This window comes from Mobula hypostoma, chromosome 4 (genome assembly GCF_963921235.1).
Source record: "Mobula hypostoma chromosome 4, sMobHyp1.1, whole genome shotgun sequence".
Taxonomy (NCBI): domain Eukaryota; kingdom Metazoa; phylum Chordata; class Chondrichthyes; order Myliobatiformes; family Myliobatidae; genus Mobula; species Mobula hypostoma.
Window position 1 is genome coordinate 123,727,189 of NC_086100.1, and position 24,763 is coordinate 123,751,951.

At 41.4% G+C, this 24,763-nt stretch overlaps 1 protein-coding gene and 1 long non-coding RNA gene across 4 annotated transcripts in view; one reads left to right on the forward strand and one right to left on the reverse strand.

Annotated features, from left to right (window-relative positions):
• LOC134344912 (uncharacterized) overlaps positions 1-7,154 on the reverse strand; it is a 41,514-nt gene extending 34,360 nt beyond the window's left edge. For both annotated transcript variants that reach the window (XR_010017562.1, XR_010017563.1), the window contains exon 1: positions 6,670-7,154. This is a non-coding gene — a long non-coding RNA (uncharacterized LOC134344912). The remainder of the gene's footprint in view (positions 1-6,669) is intronic.
• A 1,185-nt stretch (positions 7,155-8,339) lies between these two features.
• Positions 8,340-24,763, forward strand: part of tmem184c (transmembrane protein 184C) — a 32,685-nt gene continuing 16,261 nt past the window's right edge. Inside the window, exons 1-5 of one of the 2 annotated variants that reach the window (XM_063046450.1) lie at positions 8,340-8,893; positions 9,695-9,825; positions 9,921-9,957; positions 14,467-14,555; positions 19,296-19,370. In XM_063046450.1, the coding sequence (XP_062902520.1) occupies positions 8,777-8,893; positions 9,695-9,825; positions 9,921-9,957; positions 14,467-14,555; positions 19,296-19,370 (449 nt within the window). In that variant the 5' untranslated portion in view covers positions 8,340-8,776. Of the gene's footprint in view, positions 8,894-9,694; positions 9,826-9,920; positions 9,958-14,349; positions 14,556-19,295; positions 19,371-24,763 lie in introns of both variants that reach the window. The other variant, XM_063046449.1, reaches the window with a different exon arrangement.

Below are 24,763 nucleotides of genomic sequence, written 5' to 3' on the forward strand. Positions count from 1 at the left end.
GAAACAGAAGCAGGAGGAGATGGCAATTGTGGACAAGATTAAAGAAATTGATAAGAAATATGTTATGGCTCCTTCTGAGGAGCTATACAAACAAAGAACTGAACTTCAAATGGAACACAGTTTACTACTCTCGTCCTCGATTGTAAACCAATTAAAGAAAACAAGAAGTGATTTTTATGTTCACAGTGATAAAATTGGCAAGCTGCTGGCTAATCAATTGAAATCTAATTATGTTAAATCTCAAATCAATCAGATTTATAACCAAAATGATCGATTGATATTGGATCATGTGGGGATTAATCAAACCTTTTGTGATTTTTATTCTTCTTTATATCAATCAGAGTCTCCTCGAGATTCTAAATATATGAATGATTTTTTAGATAAGTTAGACTTTCCTCAGATTTCACAGGATATGTCTTCTTTATTAGATACTTCCATTACAATGGATGAGATTAAGAATGTTATTTTTTCTATGAATCTGGGGAAAGCTCCTGGCCCTGATGGGTTTACCGTTGAATTTTATAAATGTTTTGCTTCTTTATTGATTCCTTGGCTCTATAAGGTTTTTGAGGCTTCTTTGAAACTTGGTAAACTTCCGGAATCTTTTAATAGAGCATCAATTTCTTTAATACTAAAGAAGGATAAAGACCCTGCTCAATGTGCATCTTATAGACCAATATCTTTATTAAATGTTGATTCTAAAGTTTTTTCTAAGTTATTAGCAAATAGACTAGAAAAAGTACTTCCTTCTATTATTTCGGAAGACCAAACGGGTTTTATTAAAGGTCGTTACTCTTTTTATAATATTCGTACATTGTTAAATATCGTTTATACTCCCTCACAAAATGTTCCTGAGTGTGTTATTTCTTTAGATGCCGAGAAAGCTTTTGATAGAGTAGAATGGCCTTATTTATTTAAGGTGCTTGAAATGTTTAATTTTAGCCTGAAATTTATATCCTGGATTAAACTGTTATATCACTCCCCTGTAGCCTCGGTTCGTACTAACTCTTTAAACTCACCTTTTTTTCCTCTCTTTTGTGGTACTCGACAAGGCTGTCCTCTTAGTCCCCTATTATTTGATATTGCATTAGAACCTCTTGCAATTGCTATTCGAGAATCTTCAAATATTACTGGGATAACTCGGGGATTAAAGTCCCATAAATTATCACTCTATGCTGATGATTTACTTTTATATATTTCTAATCCTGAGAGATCTATTCCTGCTGTTTTAGAGTTATTAGCACAATTTGGTCTTTTCTCAGGTTATAAATTAAATCTTAGTAAGAGTGAACTTTTTCCGATTAATAAACATCTTCCCTTATATTATAAATTTCCATTTAAATTGATTAATAATTACCTTTCATATCTTGGGATTAAAATTACTTGTAAACATAAAGATTTATTTAAGACTAACTTTTTACCATTAATAGACCATATTACTCAACTTTCATCTAAATGGTTTCCTTTATATTTAACTTTGATTGGTCGTATTAATGCAGTTAAGATGTTTTTTTTGCCAAAATTTTTATATGTGTTTCAGGCATTACCAATTTTCGTTCCTAAATCTTTTTTTGATAAAGTCGACTCTAAAATTTCTTCATTTATTTGGCAGAATAAGAATCCGAGACTGGGTAAAATACATTTACAGAAAGCTAAGAGAGATGGAGGTTTAGCATTACCTAACTTTAGATTTTATTATTGGGCTATTAATATTCGACATATGAAATTTTGGTTACTTGACCGGGATATACTATCTATTCCTAAATGGGTAGCATTGGAATTACAATCTGTTCAGGGTTATACACTTGGTTCTATTTTAGGTTCATCTCTTCCTTTTGATTCGAAACGCCTTAAGCAGGTCTCTAACCCGATCGTTAAATATGCTTTGCGTATTTGGTTTCAATTCAGAAAATTTTTTGATCTTAATCAATTCGGGTTAGCGATTCCTATTTTAGGTAACATATTTTTTCCTCCCTCTTTTACGGATCGCGCTTTTCAAACTTGGAAGACTAAGGGTATTTTACGGTTTTTGGATTTATTTTTAGATGGTTCCCTTATGTCTTTTGAACAATTATCTAATAAATATAACCTATCAAGAATACATTTTTTTTAGATATTTACAAGTTAGAAATTTTCTAAGTACTATACTTCCTTCCTTTCCAATGCTTCCTCCTATATATATTTTAGATTCGATAATTAACCTTAATCCATGTCAGAAAGGTGCATCGGCTATGATTTATAATATTATTATGAAACTCAGGAAAGCTCCATTTGATAAGATTAGGGTAGATTGGGAACAGGAATTGGGGCTTACCATTTCTGTGGATGATTGGGGGCAGATTTTACAATTAGTTAATACTTCCTCTATTTGTGCTAAACATTCCCTAATTCAATTTAAAGTGGTGCATAGAGCACATATGTCCAAAGATAAGTTAGCGCGTTTTTACTCGCATATTAATCCTTTCTGTGATAGATGTTCGGGGCAGATAGCCTCTTTAACTCATATGTTTTGGTCTTGCCCTACTTTGGGAACTTTTTGGAGAGATATTTTCAATATTATTTCTAAGGTATTAAATATAGATATCTCTCCTCACCCTATTACTGCTATCTTTGGACTACCTAAAATTTCTAGTAATCTTTCCCCTTCAGCCCGTAGAATGATTGCATTTCTTACTTTAATGGCGAAAAGATGTATTTTACAACATTGGAAAGAGCTTAATGCTCCAACTACCTTTTTTTGGTTTTCTCAGACGATTTTATGTTTGAATCTGGAGAAAATTAGAAGTAACCTTTATGATTCTTCATTTAAATTTGAACAGATTTGGGGACCTTTTATTCGATATTTTCATTTAATGTAATATTTACCCTTCTTGTTTTTTTTTCACTGTTTTAATGGAGGTCGGGATTGAGGACGTGATTTTAAGTTTAACTCTGTTTGGTTTCAAGTTAGCCCATTGCTTTGCTTTGCTTTTAGTTAGTTGCACGGTGGGTTTTTTTTTTGGGGGGTTTTTTTTCTTTTTTTCCATTGATATATATAAAATCTAGTATACTATTATGTTATCTTGGTTTCTTATGCTTAAATTACATTGTTTGTAGTATTTTCTTTTTGGTATTGTTATCTTTTGGAATTTTATTATACTTTAACATTGTATTAATGTTTATATGGCTTACCTTTTTTGTATACTTACTCAATAAAAAGATTTAAAAAGAAAGAAAGAAAGGTAGGAGATACAGAAGCCTGAAGGCACACACTCAGTGATTCAGGAACAGCTTCTTCCCCTCTGCCATCAGATTCCTAAATGGACATTGAAGCTTTGGACACTACCTCATTTTTTTTTAAATATACATTATTTCTGTTTTTGTATTTTTTTTAAATCTATTCAATAAATGTAATTGATTTACTTGTTTATTTATTATTGTTTTTTTCTCTCTCTCTGCTAGATTACGTATTACATTGAACTGCTGCTGCTAAGTTAACAAATTTCACATCACATGCCAGTGATAATTAGGCAAAGATCGCAAGATCCTACATCTACGGACTCCAGAGCCTGCCGGCCCCGACGCTAGCAGGCATGAACTTCAGATTGCGGCCCCTGCCATTGATCTCGGCGGCTCCAACACCTCAGGGCATATTCAAAACCCGGACTCCAGCAACGACCATGGACACCTTCACAGCGATTGCGCAACCACCAACTGCGACTCCAGCCTTGAACTCCAGGCCGGGTCTTTATGTGCTGCTATTGTGACTCCCGTCTCCCCTTCCCCCACCAATACTCTGCAACCCCGTCTCCCTCAGATCCCACTGTCAGCTCCTGGGCCCTCAGAGGCTCCATCTTCCTCTCACCCCAATCCTCCCTTCTCCATTGACACCCCCAGCCTCCCCCCTCCCCCCTCTGATCCCAGCTCTCATCCGTGCCGGGTCTTTACCATCCCCTCCGACCTTCAACTGTCGGAGGCAGAACGCTCTGTTCTCAGTAAGGGCCTCACCTTTGTCCCCCTTCGCCCACACCTCAGCGAGTTCCGTGTTCGCCATGATGCGGAACTCTACTTCCGCCGTCTCCGTCTCCGAGCCTACTTCTTCAGCAAGGACTCTTCCACCCCCACCGATGATCCCTTCTCCCGTCTTCAACCCTCCTCTTCTTCATGGACACCCCGCTCTGGTCTTCTGCCTGCTCTGGATCTCTTTATTGCTAACTGCCGACGGGACATCAACCGTCTCGACTTCACCACACCTTGTCCCCATTCCAACCTCACTCCTTCGGAACGCTCTGCTCTCCACTCCCTCCGCACTAATCCTAACCTTATTATTAAACCCGCCGATAAGGGGGGTGCTGCTGTAGTCTGGCGTACTGACCTCTACCTTACCGAGGCACAGTGACAACCCGCGGATACCTCCTCTTATTTACCCCTCGATCGTGACCCCACTAAGGAGCACCAGGCCATTGTCTCCCACACCATCACCGACTTTATCTGTTCAGGGGATCTCCCAACCACTGCTACCAACCTTATAGTTCCCACACCCCGCACTTCCCATTTCTACTTCCTACCCAAGATCCACAAACCTGCCTGTCCCGGCCGACCTATTGTCTCAGCTTGCTCCTGCCCCACCAAACTCGTTTCTGCATACCTCGACACAGTTTTATCACCCCTTGTTCAATCCCTTCCGACCTATGTTCGTGACACTTCTCATGCTCTTAAACTTTTCGATGATTTTAAGTTCCCTGGCCCCCACCACTTTATTTTCACCACAGATGTCCAGTCCTTATATACTTCCATCCCCCATCAGGAAGGTCTCAAAGCTCTACGCTTCTTTTTGGATTCCAGACCTAATCAGTTCCCCTCTACCACCACTCTGCTCCATCTAGCGGAATTAGTCCTTACTCTTAATAATTTCTCCTTTGGCTCCTCCCACTTCCTCCAAACTAAAGGTGTAGCTATGGGGACCCGTGTGGGTCCTAGCTATGCCCGCCTTTTTGTTGGGTTTGTGGAACAATCTATGTTCCATGCCTATTCTGGTATCTGTCCCCCACTTTTCCTTCGCTACATCGACGACTGCATTGGCGCTGCTTCCTGCACGCATGCAGAACTCGTTGACTTTATTAACTTTGCCTCCAACTTTCACCCTGCCCTCAAGTTTACCTGGTCCATTTCCGATACCTCCCTCCCCTTTCTAGATCTTTCTGTCTCTGTCTCTGGAGGCAGCTTATCCACTGATGTCTACTATAAGCCTACTGACTCTCACAGCTATCTGGACTATTCCTCTTCTCACCCTGTCTCTTGCAAAAACGCCATCCCCTTCTCGCAATTCCTCCGTCTCCGCCGCATCTGCTCTCAGGATGAGGCTTTTCATTCTAGGATGAGGGAGATGTCTTCCTTTTTTAAAGAAAGGGGCTTCCCTTCCTCCACTATCAACTCTGCTCTTAAACGCATCTCCCCCATTTCACGTACATCTGCTCTCACTCCATCCTCCCGCCACCCCACTAGGAATAGGGTTCCCCTGGTCCTCACCTACCACCCCACCAGCCTCCGGGTCCAACATATTATTCTCCGTAACTTCCGCCACCTCCAACGGGATCCCACCACTAAGCACATCTTTCCCTCCCCCCCTCTCTCTGCATTCCGCAGGGATCGCTCCCTACACAACTCCCTTGTCCATTCCTCCCCCCCATCCCTCCCCACTGATCTCCCTCCTGGCACTTATCCGTGTAAGCGGAACAAGTGCTACACATGCCCTTACACTTCCTCCCTCACCACCATTCAGGGCCCCAAACAGTCCTTCCAGGTGAGGCAACACTTCACCTGTGAGTCGACTGGGGTGATATACTGCGTCCGGTGCTCCCGATGTGGCCTTTTATATATTGGCGAGACCCGACGCAGACTGGGAGACCGCTTTGCTGAACATCTACGCTCTGTCCGCCAGAGAAAGCAGGATCTCCCAGTGGCCACACATTTTAATTCCACATCCCATTCCCATTCTGACATGTCTATCCACGGTCTCCTCTACTGTAAAGATGAAGCCACATTCAGGTTGGAGGAACAACACCTTATATTCCGTCTGGGTAGCCTCCAACCTGATGGCATGAACATCGACTTCTCTAACTTCCGCTAAGGCCCCACCTCCCCCTCGTAACCCATCTGTTACTCATTTTTATGCACACATTCTTTCTCTCACTCTCCTTTTTCTCCCTCTGTCCCTCTGAATATACCTCTTGCCCATCCTCTGGGTCCCCCCCTTGTCTTTCTTCCCGGACTTCCTGTCCCATGATCCTCTTGTATCCCCTTTTGCCTATCACCTGTCCAGCTCTTGGCTCCATCCCTCCCCCTCCAACTTTCAAATCCCTTACTCACTCTTCCTTCAGTTAGTCCTGACGAAGGGTCTCTGCCTGAAACGTCGACAGCACCTCTTCCTGCAGATGCTGCTTGGCCTGCTGTGTTCACCAGCAACTTTGATGTGTGTTGCTTGAATTTCCAGCATCTGCAGAATTCCCGTTGTTTCCAGTGATAATAAGTCTGATTCTGATTCTGACAATCTTAGTGTTTGAGCAATATCCTCCCACATTTCCCTTCCTTATTACTCATACATTGTGATGGGGACACAACATATAGATTTTTACTCCCATGGATGTAAGAAATAAAATAAATACAAATAGAAATATTAGCCATGCTTACCATAGACAAAGTGTCACCCTAACAAAGATATTCCCATTCCTCCCCACTCCTTCTCTGCAACTGAAAGCTAACTTATTTTCTCTCTTTCCAGTTCTGACGCAGGGAATCTGATCTGAAATGTTAATTCTCTCTTCCCACAAGAGGTGCGTTGTCCACTGGATGTCTGATTCCACTTGCTGTTTGATGCCCACTGGCTGGCATTGGATGTCTGATTCTACTTGCTGTTTATTGTCCACTAGCTGGCACTGGATGTCTGATTCTACTTGCTGTTTATTGTCCACTAGCTGGCACTGGATTCTGGTTCTACTTGCTGTTTGATGCCCACTGGCTGGCACTGGATTCTGGTTCTACTTGCTGTTTGATGCCCACTGGCTGGCACTGGATTCTGGTTCTACTTGCTGTTTGATGCCCACTGGCTGGCACTGTGGGCCTTAGCGATTACAAATCCGTTCCAACCACAGTAATCAATCTAATCATGTGACTGATTAACCCTACCCTCGTCTGTTTACGTCACCATTCCTGTCCCGGCTGCTGCATGATTGACAGCAACTCTCACCACACAGAGCGTAGTTTGGGTTGTGACGCCACGGAGGTGGTGACGATTCGTGTGAGGACGGAGCTGCTCGGGAAAGACGGATCTTCACCACCACCTGGGCTGTGTGAGGATGGTGTCGGAGTCCGTTCAGAGTGTCCACTAAGCCCGGCGGGACCGTTCTGTTTTACCGAGTGGCTGTAGGAAGCTCGGGCCTAATGTGTTTCCGGAGACCCGACACTAGTGGTACCTTCAGCGCCGACACCGCTCCCAGAGCAGGAGCTCACTGTTCCGAAAGTGTCCGGTGGCCAGGGTGCCCCCTACAGTGAAGAAGTGGTGGTCAGGGTGCCTCCTGCAGTGAAGAAGTGGTGGTCAGGGTGCCCCCTGCAGTGAGGAGGGGGTGGTCAGGGTGCCCCCTGCAGTGAGGAGGTGGTGGTCAGGGTGCCCCCTGCAGTAAGGAGGTGGTGGTCAGGGTGCCCCCTGCAGTGAAGAAGTGGTGGTCAGGGTCCCCCCTGCAGTGAGGAGGTGGTGGTCAGGGTGCCCCCTGCAGTGAAGAAGTGGTGGTCAGGGTGCCCCCTGCAGTGAGGAGGTGGTGGTCAGGGTGCCCCCTGCAGTGAAGAAGTGGTGGCCAGGGTGCCCCCTGCAGTGAGGAGGTGGTGGTCAGGGTGCCCCCTGCAGTGAGGAGGGGGTGGTCAGGGTAACCCCTGCAGTGAGGAGGGGGTGGTCAGGGTGCCCCCTGCAGTGAGGAGGTGGTGGTCAGGGTGCCACCTTGCAGTGAGGAGGTGGTGGTCAGGGTGCCTCCTGCAGTGAGGAGGTGGTGGTCAGGGTGCCCCCTGCAGTGAGGAGGGGGTGGTCAGGGTAACCCCTGCAGTGAGGAGGTGGTGGTCAGAGTGCCCACTGGGTGGTCAGGGTGCCCCCTGCAGTGAGGAGGGGGTGGTCAGGGTAACCCCTGCAGTGAGGAGGTGGTGGTCAGAGTGCCCACTGGGTGGTCAGGGTGCCCCCTGCAGTGAGGAGAGGGTGGTCAGGGTGCCCCCTGCAGTGAGGAGGTGGTGGCCAGGGTGCCCCCTGGAGTGAGGAGGTGGTGGTCAGAGTGCCCCCTGCAGTGAGGAGGTGGTGGGTCCTTGGTGTTAGGGGAGGGTGGGATTGGGACAGGTATAGGGCGTGAGCCCTGCAGTAAGGAAGTGAGCAGAGCGTGTGGTACAAGAGGCAGTATACCGAAGAGGGGAACTGGGTGTGTTGAGTCCATTGTAGAGAGTATGATGTCTGTGATATAACTTAATTTCTACAGGGAGGGTGGTCTAGAAGGGTAGGAGGTGAAGTGGAAGGAAGTGAAGCCTAGGGACGGGGTGAACTCCACAACGCAGATAACAAGATATCAAGGCCTTCAGTGTTGATAGTTTACTGGGGTAAATTTGTTTATCATGGTAAATGTTTTCGGGAAGGACAAGCTGTGCCAACCAAGTTCGATGGATCGGTATTGGAAAGTGTAATACACGTTCTGCTACATGTGAATTCAGTAAGGTCTGATCAACTGAGGTGTATTGCGTGAGAAAGGTATACCCAAATCCTGGAGCCATGGCATGCACCTGTGGGAATTGGAGACAGTGGATCCGCCCCTTGGTTGTAGTCTTGTACATAGTAGGTGTGGCTGTTGCTATTCCTCTCTGTGTCTGGGAGCTGCAAAAATCTGAGGTATTGTGATGGTCTCATTCAATTTCATTTTAAGCTATTTTTGCTTTAAAACAAATTGCTTTTAAATTTAAACGCTCATATTTAGTACACTTGCATAGCAAGTTGAATGAAGTGGGATGATGGATCTTCAGCACTACTGATAGTAATCTGGAGGAAGTGATCAAAATTTGTCAATGCAGTTGGACTTGAGGCTTTTGGTAAGCATACATCATATGCGGACAAGATTTATTTGAAGGAGAAGGGAATATGATATTTTTGATTAAAAAGGCTGAAGAAGATGGTTAGGCTGAATTGGGAGATTGTAAAAGGGAGAGGGGAATAATAAGGGCCTGGAGGAAAACACAAAGAAAAGCGCACACATTTTGAAGATGCTGAATTTGCTTTAGCTCCCTACTTTGAAGAATTTCATCAATGAAGCAATGTTGCTTATCGGTAGAGACAAGAAAACTTTTCCAGAAGTTAGTTGCTATTCAAAAGTTGTTCCTGGTTAAGGGATTATGCGACTGATAAAGACCTAATGAGAATCCTGTTTCCATATTTAAAAAGCCAAATCCATTTTCATGGCTGGTAATGATTTTTAGGTGGATATATTATAACTATGGGCATAAGGATTTATGATAAAATATAATACCTGTGTCAAAAATAATTGTTGCACAATAAGTTATCTCCATTCCATACATGTCACTCAAAACTAAACCCGCTATCAAATAATTTTTCTCCTGTTGAATTACTGGTTTAAAAAATTGTTTGTGTCCATGGTATTTTTATTTTCGGTAATATTTTGCTATTTTTTAAATCAAGGTTGGAACTCACAATAAAGCATGGTTCACTGCAGGTATTTTTGTGTTTATGACTATTCCGATATCGCTTTGGGGCATCTTGCAACATTTAGTGCATTATACTCAACCAGACTTACAGAAACCAATAATAAGGTACACCATAATTTTTGATTTTGCTACTTTCAAGGTACGTCTGAAGAAATTGCTAAGTATTAAAAAGTGTGACATAATTTTTTATCCCTCTGCAGGATCCTGTGGATGGTGCCGATATATAGTTTAGACAGTGTAAGTAATTTAAAAACACTGGTTATTTCTTACTGAGGGTTTGCTTGTTCGTGTTTAGTATTGACTAATGGAAAGGCATTCAGATTAATACAATTGAAGAAAAGTAATTCAAGAAATCTAATTTTAACAGTTTCTTTGATCTTTATAATGAAATTTTTGATTTTCAACCAAGATCTTCAGTTTCTACAGTCTAAGCACATTATTTTTAAATTTGTCAAATTGTCTCACATTTGATAAATCTGGGTTTGAAGTGAAGTCATATTATGGTAAGCAAGCATATATTTTTTACAGTATTTATGCAAATGAGTCTATTTTAAGAAAATTAGTTCATCCAACCATTGAGCTGGTTGATGGTGAGTTGCACTGTGTATCTGAGCTAAGAACAAGTATTAGTTCATCCAACTATTGACCTAGTTGATAGTGAGTTGCAGCGTGTGCTAAGAACAAATAGACTTTGTTATACAAAAAGAATTTACTTAGAACACAGTTCACCTTTAAAAAGCAGAAGGAAATAACTGGTATCAGAAATTACATCAAATACTCCCAGTGGCTGAGAATGGCGCTGTCAATATAAGCAGACAAAAAAGACTTACTCATTTTGTTTGATCATACCTCCTTCCACAAGAAGACAATTTTCTCAAAGCCTCTCTTAGCAAACTACAAACTAATTTGTAACTTCTCATGTTACTCAATAATCTTGAACATGTGACCTTCTGAATCCATGCCCGAATTTCTCATTACTCCATATTTAGATTGTTAAAATCAGATTTCTGCCATATCCTGATTCTCTGGGCAGCCATTAATATAATTGATCTTGTCATCATCTAGTGCCTCACATCTGCTGGTCAGATAAATAGGATGCTTTAGTTTTGTGCCACTTTTCCCTCTTAAATACAGTTTCACTGTCTTAACATCAAATTACAGAGTGTTCCATCATTTTCTGTTTTTATGTCAGATTGCTTGCCTGAGGCTAGTTATGGAATTTTCTCCAGCAAAAGCGAAGTTATTGTCTATACACTTGCAATTTGTGACTCAGTCTGTCTCTTGTAAATGCTTCTTGTTGAATTAAACTATTCACAATATCTAACTAAATCTTGTTTAATTCTGAGCTAATCTTCCTACTCCATGCTTCCACTATCACACAAGATACTATACTCAACCTTCCCTTGGTTCACCTGCTTCAGAACCTCTCTTCCATACCACCCTCACTTCTGAATTTGACTCTGCCAATTCTCATGTGACCTATTCTTCCACTTTTCTCCAGCTCAGCTTTGTTCTCTCTCCAGCTGTTGTGCATGCCCATTCCCTAGAGCAGTAGTTTTTACAGTGCGGTGGTGATGGGAGAAGGGCCATAACCCTCTACTGGATCATAGAATGTTTTAAAATGGGTCGAAGTCGATTATAAAGTTCACAGAAGAGGCTATTGCTGTTCTAATAGAGAATAGTTATTGTTTATAGAGATTGAAAGTTCAAAGTAAATTTATTATCAAAGTACGTATGTCACCATATACAACCCTGTGATTGATTTTCTTGTGGGCATACTCAGTAAATCTATAGAATAATAACCACAACAGAATCAAAGTAAGAACATCCAAGTAGGGTGTTCAACCAGAGTGCAGAAGACACCAAACTATGCAAATACAAAAAGAAGAAACAACAATAATAAATAAATATTGAGAACGTGAAATGAAGATAACTTGAAAGTGGGTCAATTGGTTGTGGGAACATTTCAATAATGGGGGCAAGTGTGGTGATCCCTTGGGGTTCAAGAGCCTGATGGTTGAAGGGTAGTAATTGTTCCTGAACCTGGTGGTGTTGTGTCCTGAGGCTGTTGTACCTTCTTCCTTGTTAATTTTTTTAAAAAACTTATATAGTTCCAATGGAAATATTTTCAAGGTTCTTGTATTAGTGGTTTTATTGCTCTAATGATTAGATTTATAGTAAACTAGTTGTTGAGTCATGGGTGAAGTACTTGATTAAAGTGGATTGTCTTTAAAAAAAACCTTGAAAACCAGTGTCCTGGAACATGCTGTTTGTTATGGTGTCTTTACTCATTTAAACCCCAAAGATGGAATGTACTTCCTATACATTTGATGCTGATCTGCCCTCTTTACTTTTTGATTGCCATTAATATGAATTAACTGGAACAAGGTTTGATCTGCCTTTCAAATATATTTTTTGGTGTTGATTTGTATTTCATTTTAGTTATTGTTTTCCTCCAGGAAAGGGAAAGAACTTTTAACATTAGACCTGTTAAAGTCCATTCAATTCTGTTGTTTCAATAAAAATATTACAGTATTATTCTTAATTCAACTTGTACAGGCTTTCTTCATAACTCCTTGGTTCTAGGAATCAAGCTATTGAACTTTCTTTAAACTGCCTCCAATTCAAGTATATAAGGAGTCCAAAACCATATCAATACTCCAAATGTGGTATCACCATTGCCACATGTAGCCATAGCACAGTTTCGTTCACGCACCATCTCCTTTGTAATTCCATAGGCTTTTTTAACTTAATACTGTGTACAAGGCACGCAGATGTCTCCATATGTATAGTTATGTGAATTAGACTTGTGTTCTTCATAGGAAATTCCCCACATTTTTCTCCATCTACCAAATGTTTTGCCACTCACTTTTCATAGTTTATCTTTTGAAGATTCTGTCATCACAATTTGCTTTCCCACCTTTTTTTTTGTTTTGGCAGCAAATTTAGCTGCAATGCTGTCCCTTTTAAGTCACTAAAATTATTGTAGATAACTGAAGTCCTAATGCTTATTCCTGTGGCACCCCACTCGTTAAGCCATTCACCTATTTATCCCACATCTCTTTTACGTTAGCTAACAAATTCTTTATGTAATATATTGTTCCCAATACCATGCATTTTGGTGCAGCAACCTTTCAGGAGACACATATTGAATGTCTATTGGAAGTTTATCTACTAGTTCCTCCTTGTCACTCTAACTGTGACATCCTGAAAGAACTCTAATAAAAATTGCCCTTTCACAAAACCATTTGACACTGTTGATTAAAAGCATATTTTGAATTTCTAATATAATACTACCTAAATGGATTCCAGCATTTTCCTCAATGACATCTTCTGCTAACTAATCTATAAATGTGCTTTCTGTCTTCTTCCTTTCTTGAATGTACTGTAGATGCTAAATCAACAGCTCTCCAATGCACTGGGATACACTTTAGAAGATCATGACCAATGCATTCCCATAGCTCTGCAGCTACAACATTTAAAGCCTTTGGTTGATAGCCGTCAGCTTTAAGTGAATAATCTTATATCAAATTCCACTACTTTCCTTGGTGATTTGTTTTAAGCCCTGTGACTTTTTTACTTTGAAGTTCTATTTTCTATAAGATACTTTAAACTATTTTTGAAGACCAAAAAAAAATTGAAACAATTTGAAGGAATGAGTCAAAGAAATGTATTTTAAAGCACATTTGGAGCACAATGGAATTGTTTAGGGTAAATTGCACAGTTATGTGGCTCCGTTTACCTTATAACCCAATACTTGGAAGCCTCGGGTATATGTTTGTATCAGGAGATTAGAATTCAGGAAAGTAGAAGTAAAGCACATTCTGAATACAGTAGATCCCAGTTAATTGGGACACGTTGAGACCAGTGCAGCAGCTGCCCCATTTAGCTGGAAATAGTTAATGTTTAAGAACAGGCAGACTACAGTTTAACTGAGTAACAAATTACGGTATGTATTTAAACGAAATGCAGAACAAACTAGAACATACCAATGCTACTACGGTACAATAAGACTATATTTGTTCCTAATAGTGATCTACAGAGGAATTCATCCCAATTATGCTGCCATGTAGGATAATTTTTTCCAGCTTGTGTCAAATCTTTTTGTGGCATCTTGGCAAGGGTCTGAAATTTTTTTAGTCAAAATAAAAAACAGAAAATCACCACTTTTTTAAAATTGGTGTCATTCTGCCCAGGTGAATAACGTAACCCAAGCATGCTCAACTGATGCTATTTTAAAAGCTGTTCACTCTAAGCACAGTGTAGTGTCTAACAGCCATAGAAGTGTACACGACTGACTCTAGTTAGGTACTGTTCAGCAGCAGTCTCCTGTCCCAGTTAAGCAACATAGTGTCCCAAATAAATGAAGGGAATCCCAGCTACTTTCTCAATTAGATTAGATTTTTGTTCTTTAAGATTTGTCCCAAATAAGCAGTTATCTTGATCATTTGATGGCCCAATTAACCAGAACCCACTGTATTTGAAAGGGGTCCTATATTTTGTAGATTCTTAAAAATCAAATTTGAAGTACCAGTTGTGCAACAGTTTGATATTTAGTCATACCTATGATATGTCTAGTATGGTAAAGTCTGATTATGCCTGTATACTATCATTTTTCTTCTTAATCAGTGGATAGCTCTGAAATACCCTCACATCGCTATATATGTTGATACATGTCGGGAATGCTATGAAGCATATGTCATCTATAATTTTATGATCTTCCTGCTGAACTATTTGACCTATCAGTACCCAAACTTAGTGATGCTACTGGAAGTTAAAGATCAACAAAAACATCTGCCCCCTCTCTGCTGCTGTCCGTCTTGGCATATGGGAGAGTAAGTAGCAATCCTTCAACTGTTTACACATCTCTTAAATGTAGTCACTAAAATGTCAATTTTTCTGCAGAAGATTTAAATTTTTTAAAAGTGCTGGAAATGTAAGTTGTTTTAATTAAAAATTTAGACTAACAATTGAGTACGTCCCATGCATAAATTTTTTCTTAAACTTTAAAATTGTCTATTTAATTTGAGTTGTACCATGTATTGCATGTTAAATGTTTTTCAGTGTTGTAGATTCAGTTCCACAAGATCCTTTTTTTCATAATATCTTATAACTATATTAGAATTTCAGCACGGAAACAGGCAGTCTCGGCCCTTCTAGTCCGTGCCGAACTCTTACTCTCGCCTAGTCCCACCGACCTGCACTCAGCCCATAACCCTCCATTCCTTTCCTGTCCATATAGCTGTCCAATTTAACCTTAAACAACAACATCGAACCTACCTCAACCACTTCTGCTGGAAGCTCATTCCACACAGCTACCACTCTCTGAGTAAAGAAGTTCCCCCTCATGTTACCCCTAAACTTTTGCCCTTTCACTCTCAACTCATATCCTCTTGTTTGAATCTCCCCCACTCTCAATGAAAAAAGCCTATCCACGTCAACTCTGTCTATAACCCTCATAATTTTAAATACCTCTATCAAGTCCCCCCTCAACCTTCTACGTTCCAAAATACCCAACTTGTTCAATCTTTCTCTGTAACTTAAGTGATGAAACCCAGGTAACGTTCTAGTAAATCTTCTCTGTATTCTCTCTATTTTGTTCACATTTTTCCTATAATTTGGTGACCAAAACTGTACACAATACTCCAAATTTGGCCTCACCAATGCCTTGTACAATTTCAACATTACATCTCAACTCCTATACTCAATGCTTTGATCTATAAAGGCCAGCATACCAAAAGCTTTCTTCATCGCCCTATCCACATGAGATTCCACCCTCAGGGAACTATGCACCATTATTCCTAGATCCCTCTGTTCTACTGCATTCTTCAATGCCCTACCATTTACCATGTATGTTCTATTTTGATTAGTCCTACGAAAATGTAGCACCTCACATTTATCAGCATTAAACTCCATCTGCCATCTTTCAGCCCACTCTTCTAACTGGTCTAAATCTCTCTGCAAGCTTTGAAAACCTACTTCATTATCCACAACTCCACCTATCTTAGTATCATCTGCATACTTACTCATCCAATTTACCACCCCTTCATCCAGATATATGACAAATAACATTGGACTCAGTACAGATCCCTGCGGCACACCACTAGTCACTGGCCTCCAATCTGACAAACAGTTATCCACCACCACTCTCTGGTGTCTCCCATCCAGCCACTGCTGAATCCATTTTACTATTTCAATATTAATTCCCAACGATTGAACCTTCCTAACCAACCTTCTGTGTGGGACCTTGTCAAAGGCCTTACTGAAGTCCATATAGACAACATCCACCGCTTTACCCTCGTCAACCTTCCTAGTAACCTCTTCAAAAAATTCAATAAGATTTGTCAAACATGACCTTCCACACACAAATCCATGTTGACTGTTCCTAATCAGACCCTGTCTATCCAGATAATTATATATACCATCTCTAAGAATACTTTCCATCAATTTACCCACCACTGATGTCAAACTCACAGGCCGATAATTGCTAGGTTTACTCTTAGAACCCTTTTTAAACAATGGAACAGCATGAGCAATACGCCAATCTTCCGGCACCATCCCTGTTTCTAATGACATTTGAAATATTTCTGTCAGAGTCCCTGCTATTTCCACACTAACTTCCCTCAAGGTCCTAGGGAATATCCTGTCAGGACCCGGAGACTTATCCACTTTTATATTCCTTAATAGCTCCAGTACTTCCTCTTCTTTAATCATCATAGTTTCCATAACTTCCCTACCTGTTTCCCTTATCTTACCCAATTCAATATCCTTCTCCTTGGTGAATACTGAAGAAAAGAAATTGTTCAGAATCTCCCCCATCTCTTTTGGCTCCACACATATCTGTCCACTCTGATTCTCTAAGGGACCAATTTTATCCCTCACTATCCTTTTGCTATTAATATAATGGTAGAAGCCCTTGGGATTTATTTTCACCTTACTTGCCAAAGCAACCTCATATCTTTTAGCTTTTTTAATTTCTTTCTTAAGATTCTTTTTACATTATTTATATTCCTCGAGCACCTCATTTATTCCATGCTGCCTATATTTATTGTAGATATCTCTCTTTTTTTGAACCAAGTTTCCAATATCCCTTGAAAACCATGGCTCTCTTAAACTTTTAACCTTTCCTTTCAACCTAACAGGAACATAAAGATTCTGTATTCTCAAAATTTCACCTTTAAATAATCTCCATTTCTCAATTACATTCTTCTCATAAAACAAATTGTCCCAATCCACTCCTTCTAAATCCTTTTGCATCTCCTCAAAGTTAGCCTTTCTCCAATCAAAAATCTCAACCCTGGGTCCAGACCTATTCTTCTCCATAATTATACTGCAACTAATAGCATTGTGATCACTGGACCCAAAGTGCTCCCCAACACAAACCTCTGTCACCTGACCTATCTCATTCCCTAACAGGAGATCCAACACTGCCCCTTCTCTAGTTGGTACCTCTATGTATTGCTGCAAAAAACTATCCTGCACGTATTTTACAAACTCCGAACCATCCAGCCCTTTTACAGTATGGGCTTCCCAGTCTATGTGTGGAAAATTAAAATCTCCCACAATCACAACCTTGCGCTTACTACAAATATCTGCTATCTCCTTACAAATTTGCTCCTCCAACTCTCGCTCCCCATTTGGTGGTGTATAATACACCCCCATAAGTGTTACTACACCTTTTCCATTCCTCAATTCCACCCAAATAGCCTCCCTAGACGAGCCCTCTAATCTATCCTGCCAGAGCACCGCTGTAATATTTTCTCTGACAAGCAATGCAATACCTCCCCCTCTTGTCCCTCCAATTCTATCACACCTAAAGCAATTAAATCCAGGAATATTTAGTTGCCAAACACACCCCTTCTGTAACCATGTTTCACTAATAGCTACCACATCATACTTCCAGGTATCAATCCATGCTTTAAGCTCATCCACCTTTCTTACAATGCTCCTAGCATTAAAATAAATGCATTCAAGAAATTTTCCACCTCTTACTCTCTGTTTATTACTAACGGTGCAAACAACTTTACTACTTTCTTTTTCTTCCTTCTTCCCTACATCTGTTCCTACACTCTGGTTCCCCTCCCCCCTCGTATCTAGTTTAAATCCACCGGAACATCTCTGGCAAACCTACCTGCAAGAATATTTGTCCCCCTCCAGTTCAGGTGTAAACCGTCCCTCTGGAACGAGTCCCACCTTCCCTGGAAAACTGCCCAATTACCTATAAATCTGCAGCAAGCCCTCCTGCAGCATGTCTTCAGCCACGTGTTGATCTTACTATTTCTAAACCCGCCTGCACATGGCACTGGTAGCAATCCTGAGATTGCTATCCTGGAGGTCCTGTCCTTTAACTTGGCGCCTAACTCCCTAAACTCTCCTTTCAGGACCTCCTCACTCTTCCTACCCATGTCATTTGTCCCTACATGGACCACGACACCTGGCTGCTCACCCTCCCTCTTGAGAATACCGAGAACTCGATCCGAGATATCGCCTACCTTGGCACCAGGGAGGCAACAGACCATCCGGGATTCTCGATCTCTTCCACAGAACCTCTTATCTGTCCCCCTAACTATCAAATCCCCTATCACTACTGCTCTCCTCTTTTCCCTCCTTCTGAGTTGAGGGTCCCATCTCGGTGCCAGAGACACAGCCACTGCAACTTGTCCCTGGTAGGTCATCTCCATCAACAGAATCCAAAACGATGTACTTATTATTGGTGGGAACGGCCACAGGGGTGCTCTGCTCATTCTGTCTACTCCCCTTCCCTCTCCTGACAGTCACCCAGCCACCTGTCTCCTGACTCTTAGGGGTGACTATCTCCCTGTAACTCCTGTTCTCTTCTGCTTCTGCCTCTGCCTCCCGAATGATCTGAAGTTCATCCAGCTCCAGCTCCAGTTCCCTAACTTGGTTTGTCAGGAGCTGCAGCTGAATGCACCTTTCACAAGTGTAGTCATCAGGGACGATTGTGCTCGCCTTGACTTCCCACATTCCGCAAATGGAGCACTCAACTGCCCTAACTGCTGCCTCCATTACCTACTCTTAAGGTAATTAGATTTATTAAAGGAACTTACCCGGCCTTAGCTCAGTTGGAGTGAAGCTTTTCCTCGGCCTCTGCTCGCCGAAGCTGCTCGAGCCAAAGCCTTCCTACTCTGTCTCCCTCTACTCTGTCGCCCGCTACAACATCACCCGATCTGAAATATCTTATTTTCAGATTATAAAAACTTACACCTGCAGAGGACAGAATATGTCTTAAGTACTGCATTTAGTTTTTTGTATCAAACATGGGTTAGTACCAGACTCTTGCCTCCCAAGTCTCAAATATTTTGATTCAAAGTTCTACTGTGGAGATTGGAATGCAAAGCTTAGACTAATACTCCATTGCGATACCAGGAGACCGGTTCACTGTTGGTGTTGCAAACTCTGTAGTGACAGCATTAAGATCAGAGTTGAGCAGTGAAGCAGCAGATCTCATTAAAGGGAGTGCTTTTCTATTACCTGCTATATTCATAGCTTTGTGTACAGTGTTCCTAATGAATACAAGTTCTGACAGACATTTTTGCATGTGTTTTACTTGGTAGGGTATTGCTGTTCAGGTGCAAGCTTGGAGTTCTGCAATACACGGTTGTCAGACCTTTTACAACAATAATTGCTTTGTAAGTAATGTTTTGAAGGAATGAATGAAAATATTTACCATTGTTTCTTTTGTTTATGTATAACTCCAAACCCACTTTTAATTATCACATTTTTCCAGTTGAATATGCTAAATTAGTTTTAAGCTCTTTATTTTAGCGTGGCCTATTGTCAAAATGTCTGTGAACATCAAACTTGTAATCTGTTTAGCTAGTCTGGCATCAGACAACAACCATTATGGCCTGAATAGCTGACTAAGTGTAGTTAGAGTATGGGGTAGATGCTGATGTTGGTTTTACTTACCCTTGCAGTAAATTTGGAGGACTTTGCAGAGTTATTATCTATTCAGTGTCTTGAAGTTCCTGCTGCAGAAGCATACAGGGGAGAAGGAATCACTGCTTTGTGCTCAACCATGAATTTTATACCTGTCCAGAATCTTGGTCTTCAAGTACCCTTTTCCTCAATCTAAGATTGTGCTGATGTATTAAAGGCAGTGGCATCATCATTTACCTTCACTGAGGGGCAATTCCCAGGGCATGAGAAAAGGTTTGTATTTTCCAGGGTTGCACTGCACACCTATGTTGTTGGAGGGCAGTGGGGGCAAGTTAGTAGAGAATTGCTTTATTATTGTCATGTGTGCCAAGATTCAGTAAAAACTTAGATCTTGATCTTGTGGATACATGCATTATCTACAACTAGGCTACTGAGGTTTGGGTGTACAGTCACCATAGGCTGAGTTTCCATTTGTTTTGAAGACTCATTCCACTCCAGGGCTGACAACAATTGAGCAAAGTATTGTGGGACTGACACAGCCTTGTTTGATCTCAGTCTTCACTGAGAATAGTTCTGTTCAGGAGCAAATTGACCATCATAGCATGCATGCATGCCATCACGACACAAATTCAAAATGGGCATGAATTTCAGTGGGCAGCCAAATTTTTAGGGTGTTCTGTTGCGTTTTTCAGCTGATGAAATTACAAGCTTTAATGAGGTTGAAAAAGGCCACGCGGTGACTCGTGGTGATCCCAGTGTTATTGTCATGCTAAAAAGATCATGTTCACTGTCTCTGGATAGGTGGAATCTGCAATACGATTTGGGGTGCGGCTCCCCGATTTGTAGGAGGAAAAGGAGGTTGAGAAGATCTCTGACTTTCCCTTTAATTGTTGTGAAAACTACAAATTTGTATACCATGTGATAGGTTTTCATCATGCTGCTATTCAAGGAAGAAAATCTCCCTTAACCTGACCTACAGTTGCAAGAAAAAGTTTGTGAACCTTTTGCAATTAACTGTTTTTCTGCATTAATTAGTCATAACATGTGGTCTGATCTTTATCTAAGTCACAATAATAGATGAACACAATCTGCCTAAACTAATAACACAATTATACTACTTGTCATTACTGGGTACACCAATTAAACAATCACAGTCTAGGTTCAAAAAATATGTGAACTTCTGAGGTAATGCCTTCTACAAAAGCCATTTCGGGTCAGGTGTTCCAATCAATGAGTTGAGATTGGAGGTGTGGGTTGTAGAGGTACCCTGCCCTTAAAAAGAAAAGACACACAAAGTCAGGTTACTGACAAACTGCGCTTCTTAGGAAAGATCTCTTTATATCAGAATCAGATTTATTAGCAGCAGCTGTTCAATGCAATGGATAATATAGAAGAAAAAATAATAAGTAAATCAATTTCGGTGTATGTATATCAAATAGATTATAAATCGTGCAAAAATAGGAATAATATCTATTTAAAAAGTGAGGTAGTGTTCATGGGTTCTATGTCCTTTTAGGGATCATATGGCAGAGGGGAAGAAGCTGTTCCTGAATCACTGAGTGTGCGCCTTCAGGCTTCTATACCTCCTACCTGATGGTAACAGTGAGAAAAGGGCATGCCCTGGGTGCTGGGGGTCCTTAATGATGGATGCTGCCTTTCTGAGACACCGCTCCTTGAAGATGTACTGGGTACTTCATAGGCAGTATCCAAGATGGAGACACCTAAATTTATGACCCTCTGCAGCTTCTTTTGGTCCTGTGCAGCAGCACCCCCCCCCCCCAAACACCAAACAGTGATGCAGCCTGTCAGGATGCTCTCCACGGTACATCTGTAGAAGATATTGAGTGTTTTTGTTGACATACCTCCCTGTTGTCCTTCCATCGAGTGCACTATGCCTCAATCAAAACAGCTTTCAGAGGATCGTAGAAGAGGAGTTGTAGAGAATAGCATGAAGTTGGAAAAAGCTACAAGGGTATTTCTAAAGACCTGAGTGTTCATCAGTCCACAGTAAGAGAAATTGTCTCCAAATAGAGGAAATTCTGCACTGTTGCTACTCTCCCTAGGAGTGGGCATCCTGCAAAGGTTACACCAAGAGCAGAATGTGCAATGCTGAGGGAGGTGAAAAGGAACCCAAGGGTAACAGCAAAAGTCCTACAGAAATCTTTAGAGCTTCCTAAAGTCTCTGATCTTGTGTCCACTATAAGAAAAGCACGGAACAAAAATGGTGTTCATGGAAGGACACCATGGAGAAAACCACTGTTCTCCAAAGAAAAAACATTGCTGCATGTCTCAAGTTTGCAAAGGCAACCTTGATGTTCCACAATGCTTCTGGGACAGTATTTTGTTGACAGATGAGACAAAAGTTGAACTTTTTGGCAGAAATACACAGTGCTATGTTTGGAGGGAAAAAACGCACTGTACACCAAGACCAAAACCTAATAACTGTGAAGCGTGGTGGAAGGAGCATCATGGTTTGGGGCTGCCTCAGGGCCTGGATGGCTTGCAATCATTGAGGGAACAATTGATACAATTTTGAGTTAAGACATTTTACAGGGGATGTCAGGATAGCTGTTTCCACTGAAGCTTAATGGAAGTTGGATGATGAAACAAGACATTGATCGGAAACACAAGATTAAATCAACAACAGAATGGTTTAAAAAGAAAATTAGTGTTCTGAAATGACCAAGTCAGAGTCCAGATCTTAACCCAATTGAGATGCTGTAGCATGATCTGAAGAGAGCTGTTCATGCAAGGTATCCCAAAAATATTGATGAGCTGAAGCAGTTTTGTATGGAGGAATGGTCTAAAATTCCTCCAAGCCAATGTGTTGATTAATCAACAGTTACTGGAAACATTTGGTTGAAGTTATTGCTGTACTAGCGGGTAACACGAGTTACTGAAAGCAAAAGTTCACATACTTTTTCCATCAAAATCATGTAATATTGGATCATTTTTCTCAATAAATAAATGAGCAGATATAATGTTTTTGTGTTATTTATTTAATTGGGTTCTCTTTATCTAGTTTTAGGACTTGCGTGAAGATCTGATCGCATATTTATACAGAAATAGAGAAAATTCTAAAGGTTCACAAACTTTCTAGCACCACTGTAAATGTGACTTTGGACCCATCCCACATGGTTGACTTTTAAGCATCCACTGAAATGGCTTAGCAAGCCACTTGGAGAGTGAACTCAAGGATTCTATCCTCATCCATGTACTTGTGGCAGCTGGAACTGTCTGATAGGCCTGGTAACATTTACTTCTACATGGTCCTCGAGACAAAGTCGTGAGGACATGTTGTCATATTGTGTAGCTTTTTTAAAAAAAATTGTGAAATGGAATAGCTATAGTATGCATGAGTGCTGTCTCCTAACAGTAATGGCGAAAACATTGCTCTCATCTGAAACTTCTTGGTTAATACTAGAGACGCAAAGCCATCCATGGAAGTATATGACTTCAAAATTCTTATTCAAAATGGAGTTGATGTTAGATGGCAACATTTTGGCTCACAGAAAAAACTACTGGATATACATCTTGTGAGCTGTTATCGCTGCAATTTACAGCATGTAATTTCCCTTTAAGAAGCAGACCTTTGAATCGTAAATGCACTAGTGATCTTAGGATCTCCTGATAAATCTGAAGAATTTGGCATACTTGGCCCTCAGGAACGCTGGGACAGCACGTGGAACTGATGAGGTGGCTGCCATTACTCCAGGAAATGTGGTCGCTGGGGCGGGAGGTGCCTCAGGTCAGACTGAAGTAAAGGAGAATATGACCACTGTCCCCAAGCATCCTCCTGACCAGTGTCCAGTCTCTGGAAAGCAAGATGGGAGTATCTAAGGACAAGTTTGAGCTTCGAGCAGCAGCCAATCTAGAGGTCAGAAGCTTGGAAGGACATAGTTCACCCAGGTTCATTGATCAAGTATTAAATGCAGTGACTCAAGACAGGTTTTTTTTGGAACTTTGAGCAGTGGCCAATCAGCATTCGAGGTTGATTAGCAAGAACAAATTAAAGTAAGGAAGGGGCAAGCAGAGCATCCAGTGTCAAAGTAGACAGAAATTGGAGATTTAGAGGCTTTAGCTCTTCGAGGCTTCAGCCAGAGAAGGCAAAAAAAGCTATAGGTAGAGTCTTCCCCCATACCCCTTTATATTTCAGTTAGAACAATAGAGATGTCAGGTAGGATGCAAAAAGACAGGAAGACTTCCTGTGTCCCTGACAACTACACCTGCGAGAAGTACATCCAGCTGCCTTTCTAACAATCCGCTTTAAGGAGTTGGAGCTGGAACTGGATGACTCCAGATCATTCGGGAGGCTGAGTGTGATAGATGGGACATGTAGAGAACTAGTAACACCCAAGGTGCAGGACCCAGGAGACTAGTTGATCGTCAAGAAGGGGACTGGGGTTAAAGAGCCTGTGTAGAGTACTCCTGTGGCCTTCCTCTAAACAGGTAGATTACTTTGGATGCTGTCGGGGGGGGGGTGGGGGAGGTGACCTAGTGGTGGAGAGTTATAACGGTCAGATCTCTGGCTTGGTGACTCGGAAGGGAAGGGGGAGAACAGACGAGCTATGGCAATAGGGGGTTCGTTAGGGGAACAGAAAGGAAATTCTGTGGGCGAGAACGAGATTCATGGGTTGTATGTTGCCTCCTAGATGCCACAATCTGGGATATCTTGGATCGAATCCTCAGTATTAAAGTGGGAGGGCGAGCAGCCAGAGGTCATGGTCTATGTAGGTATCAATGACATGGGTAGAAAGAGTGATGAGTTTCTGCCAAGGGAGTTCAGAGAGTTGGGTGCTAAGTTAAGGGTCAGGGCTTCCAGGGTTGTGATCTCAGGGTTTCTACTTGTGCCATGTGTGAGTGAGGCCAGAACTAGGAAGATTACTCAGTTTAATATGTGGCTAAGGAGTTGATGTGGGAGGGAGGTCATAAGATTTCTGGACTATTGGGCTCTCTTCCAGGGAAGGTGAGACCTGTACAGAGTGTTTTCACCTGAACTGGAGGGTGACTAATATCCCAAGAGTCTGAGGGATTTAGAGGAACAAATTTGTAGAGAGATCACTAACTGTTACAAGAAACATAAGGTTGTTGACAGGAGGTGATTTTAACTTTCCGTATATTGAATGAAAAGGAACTAGATGGG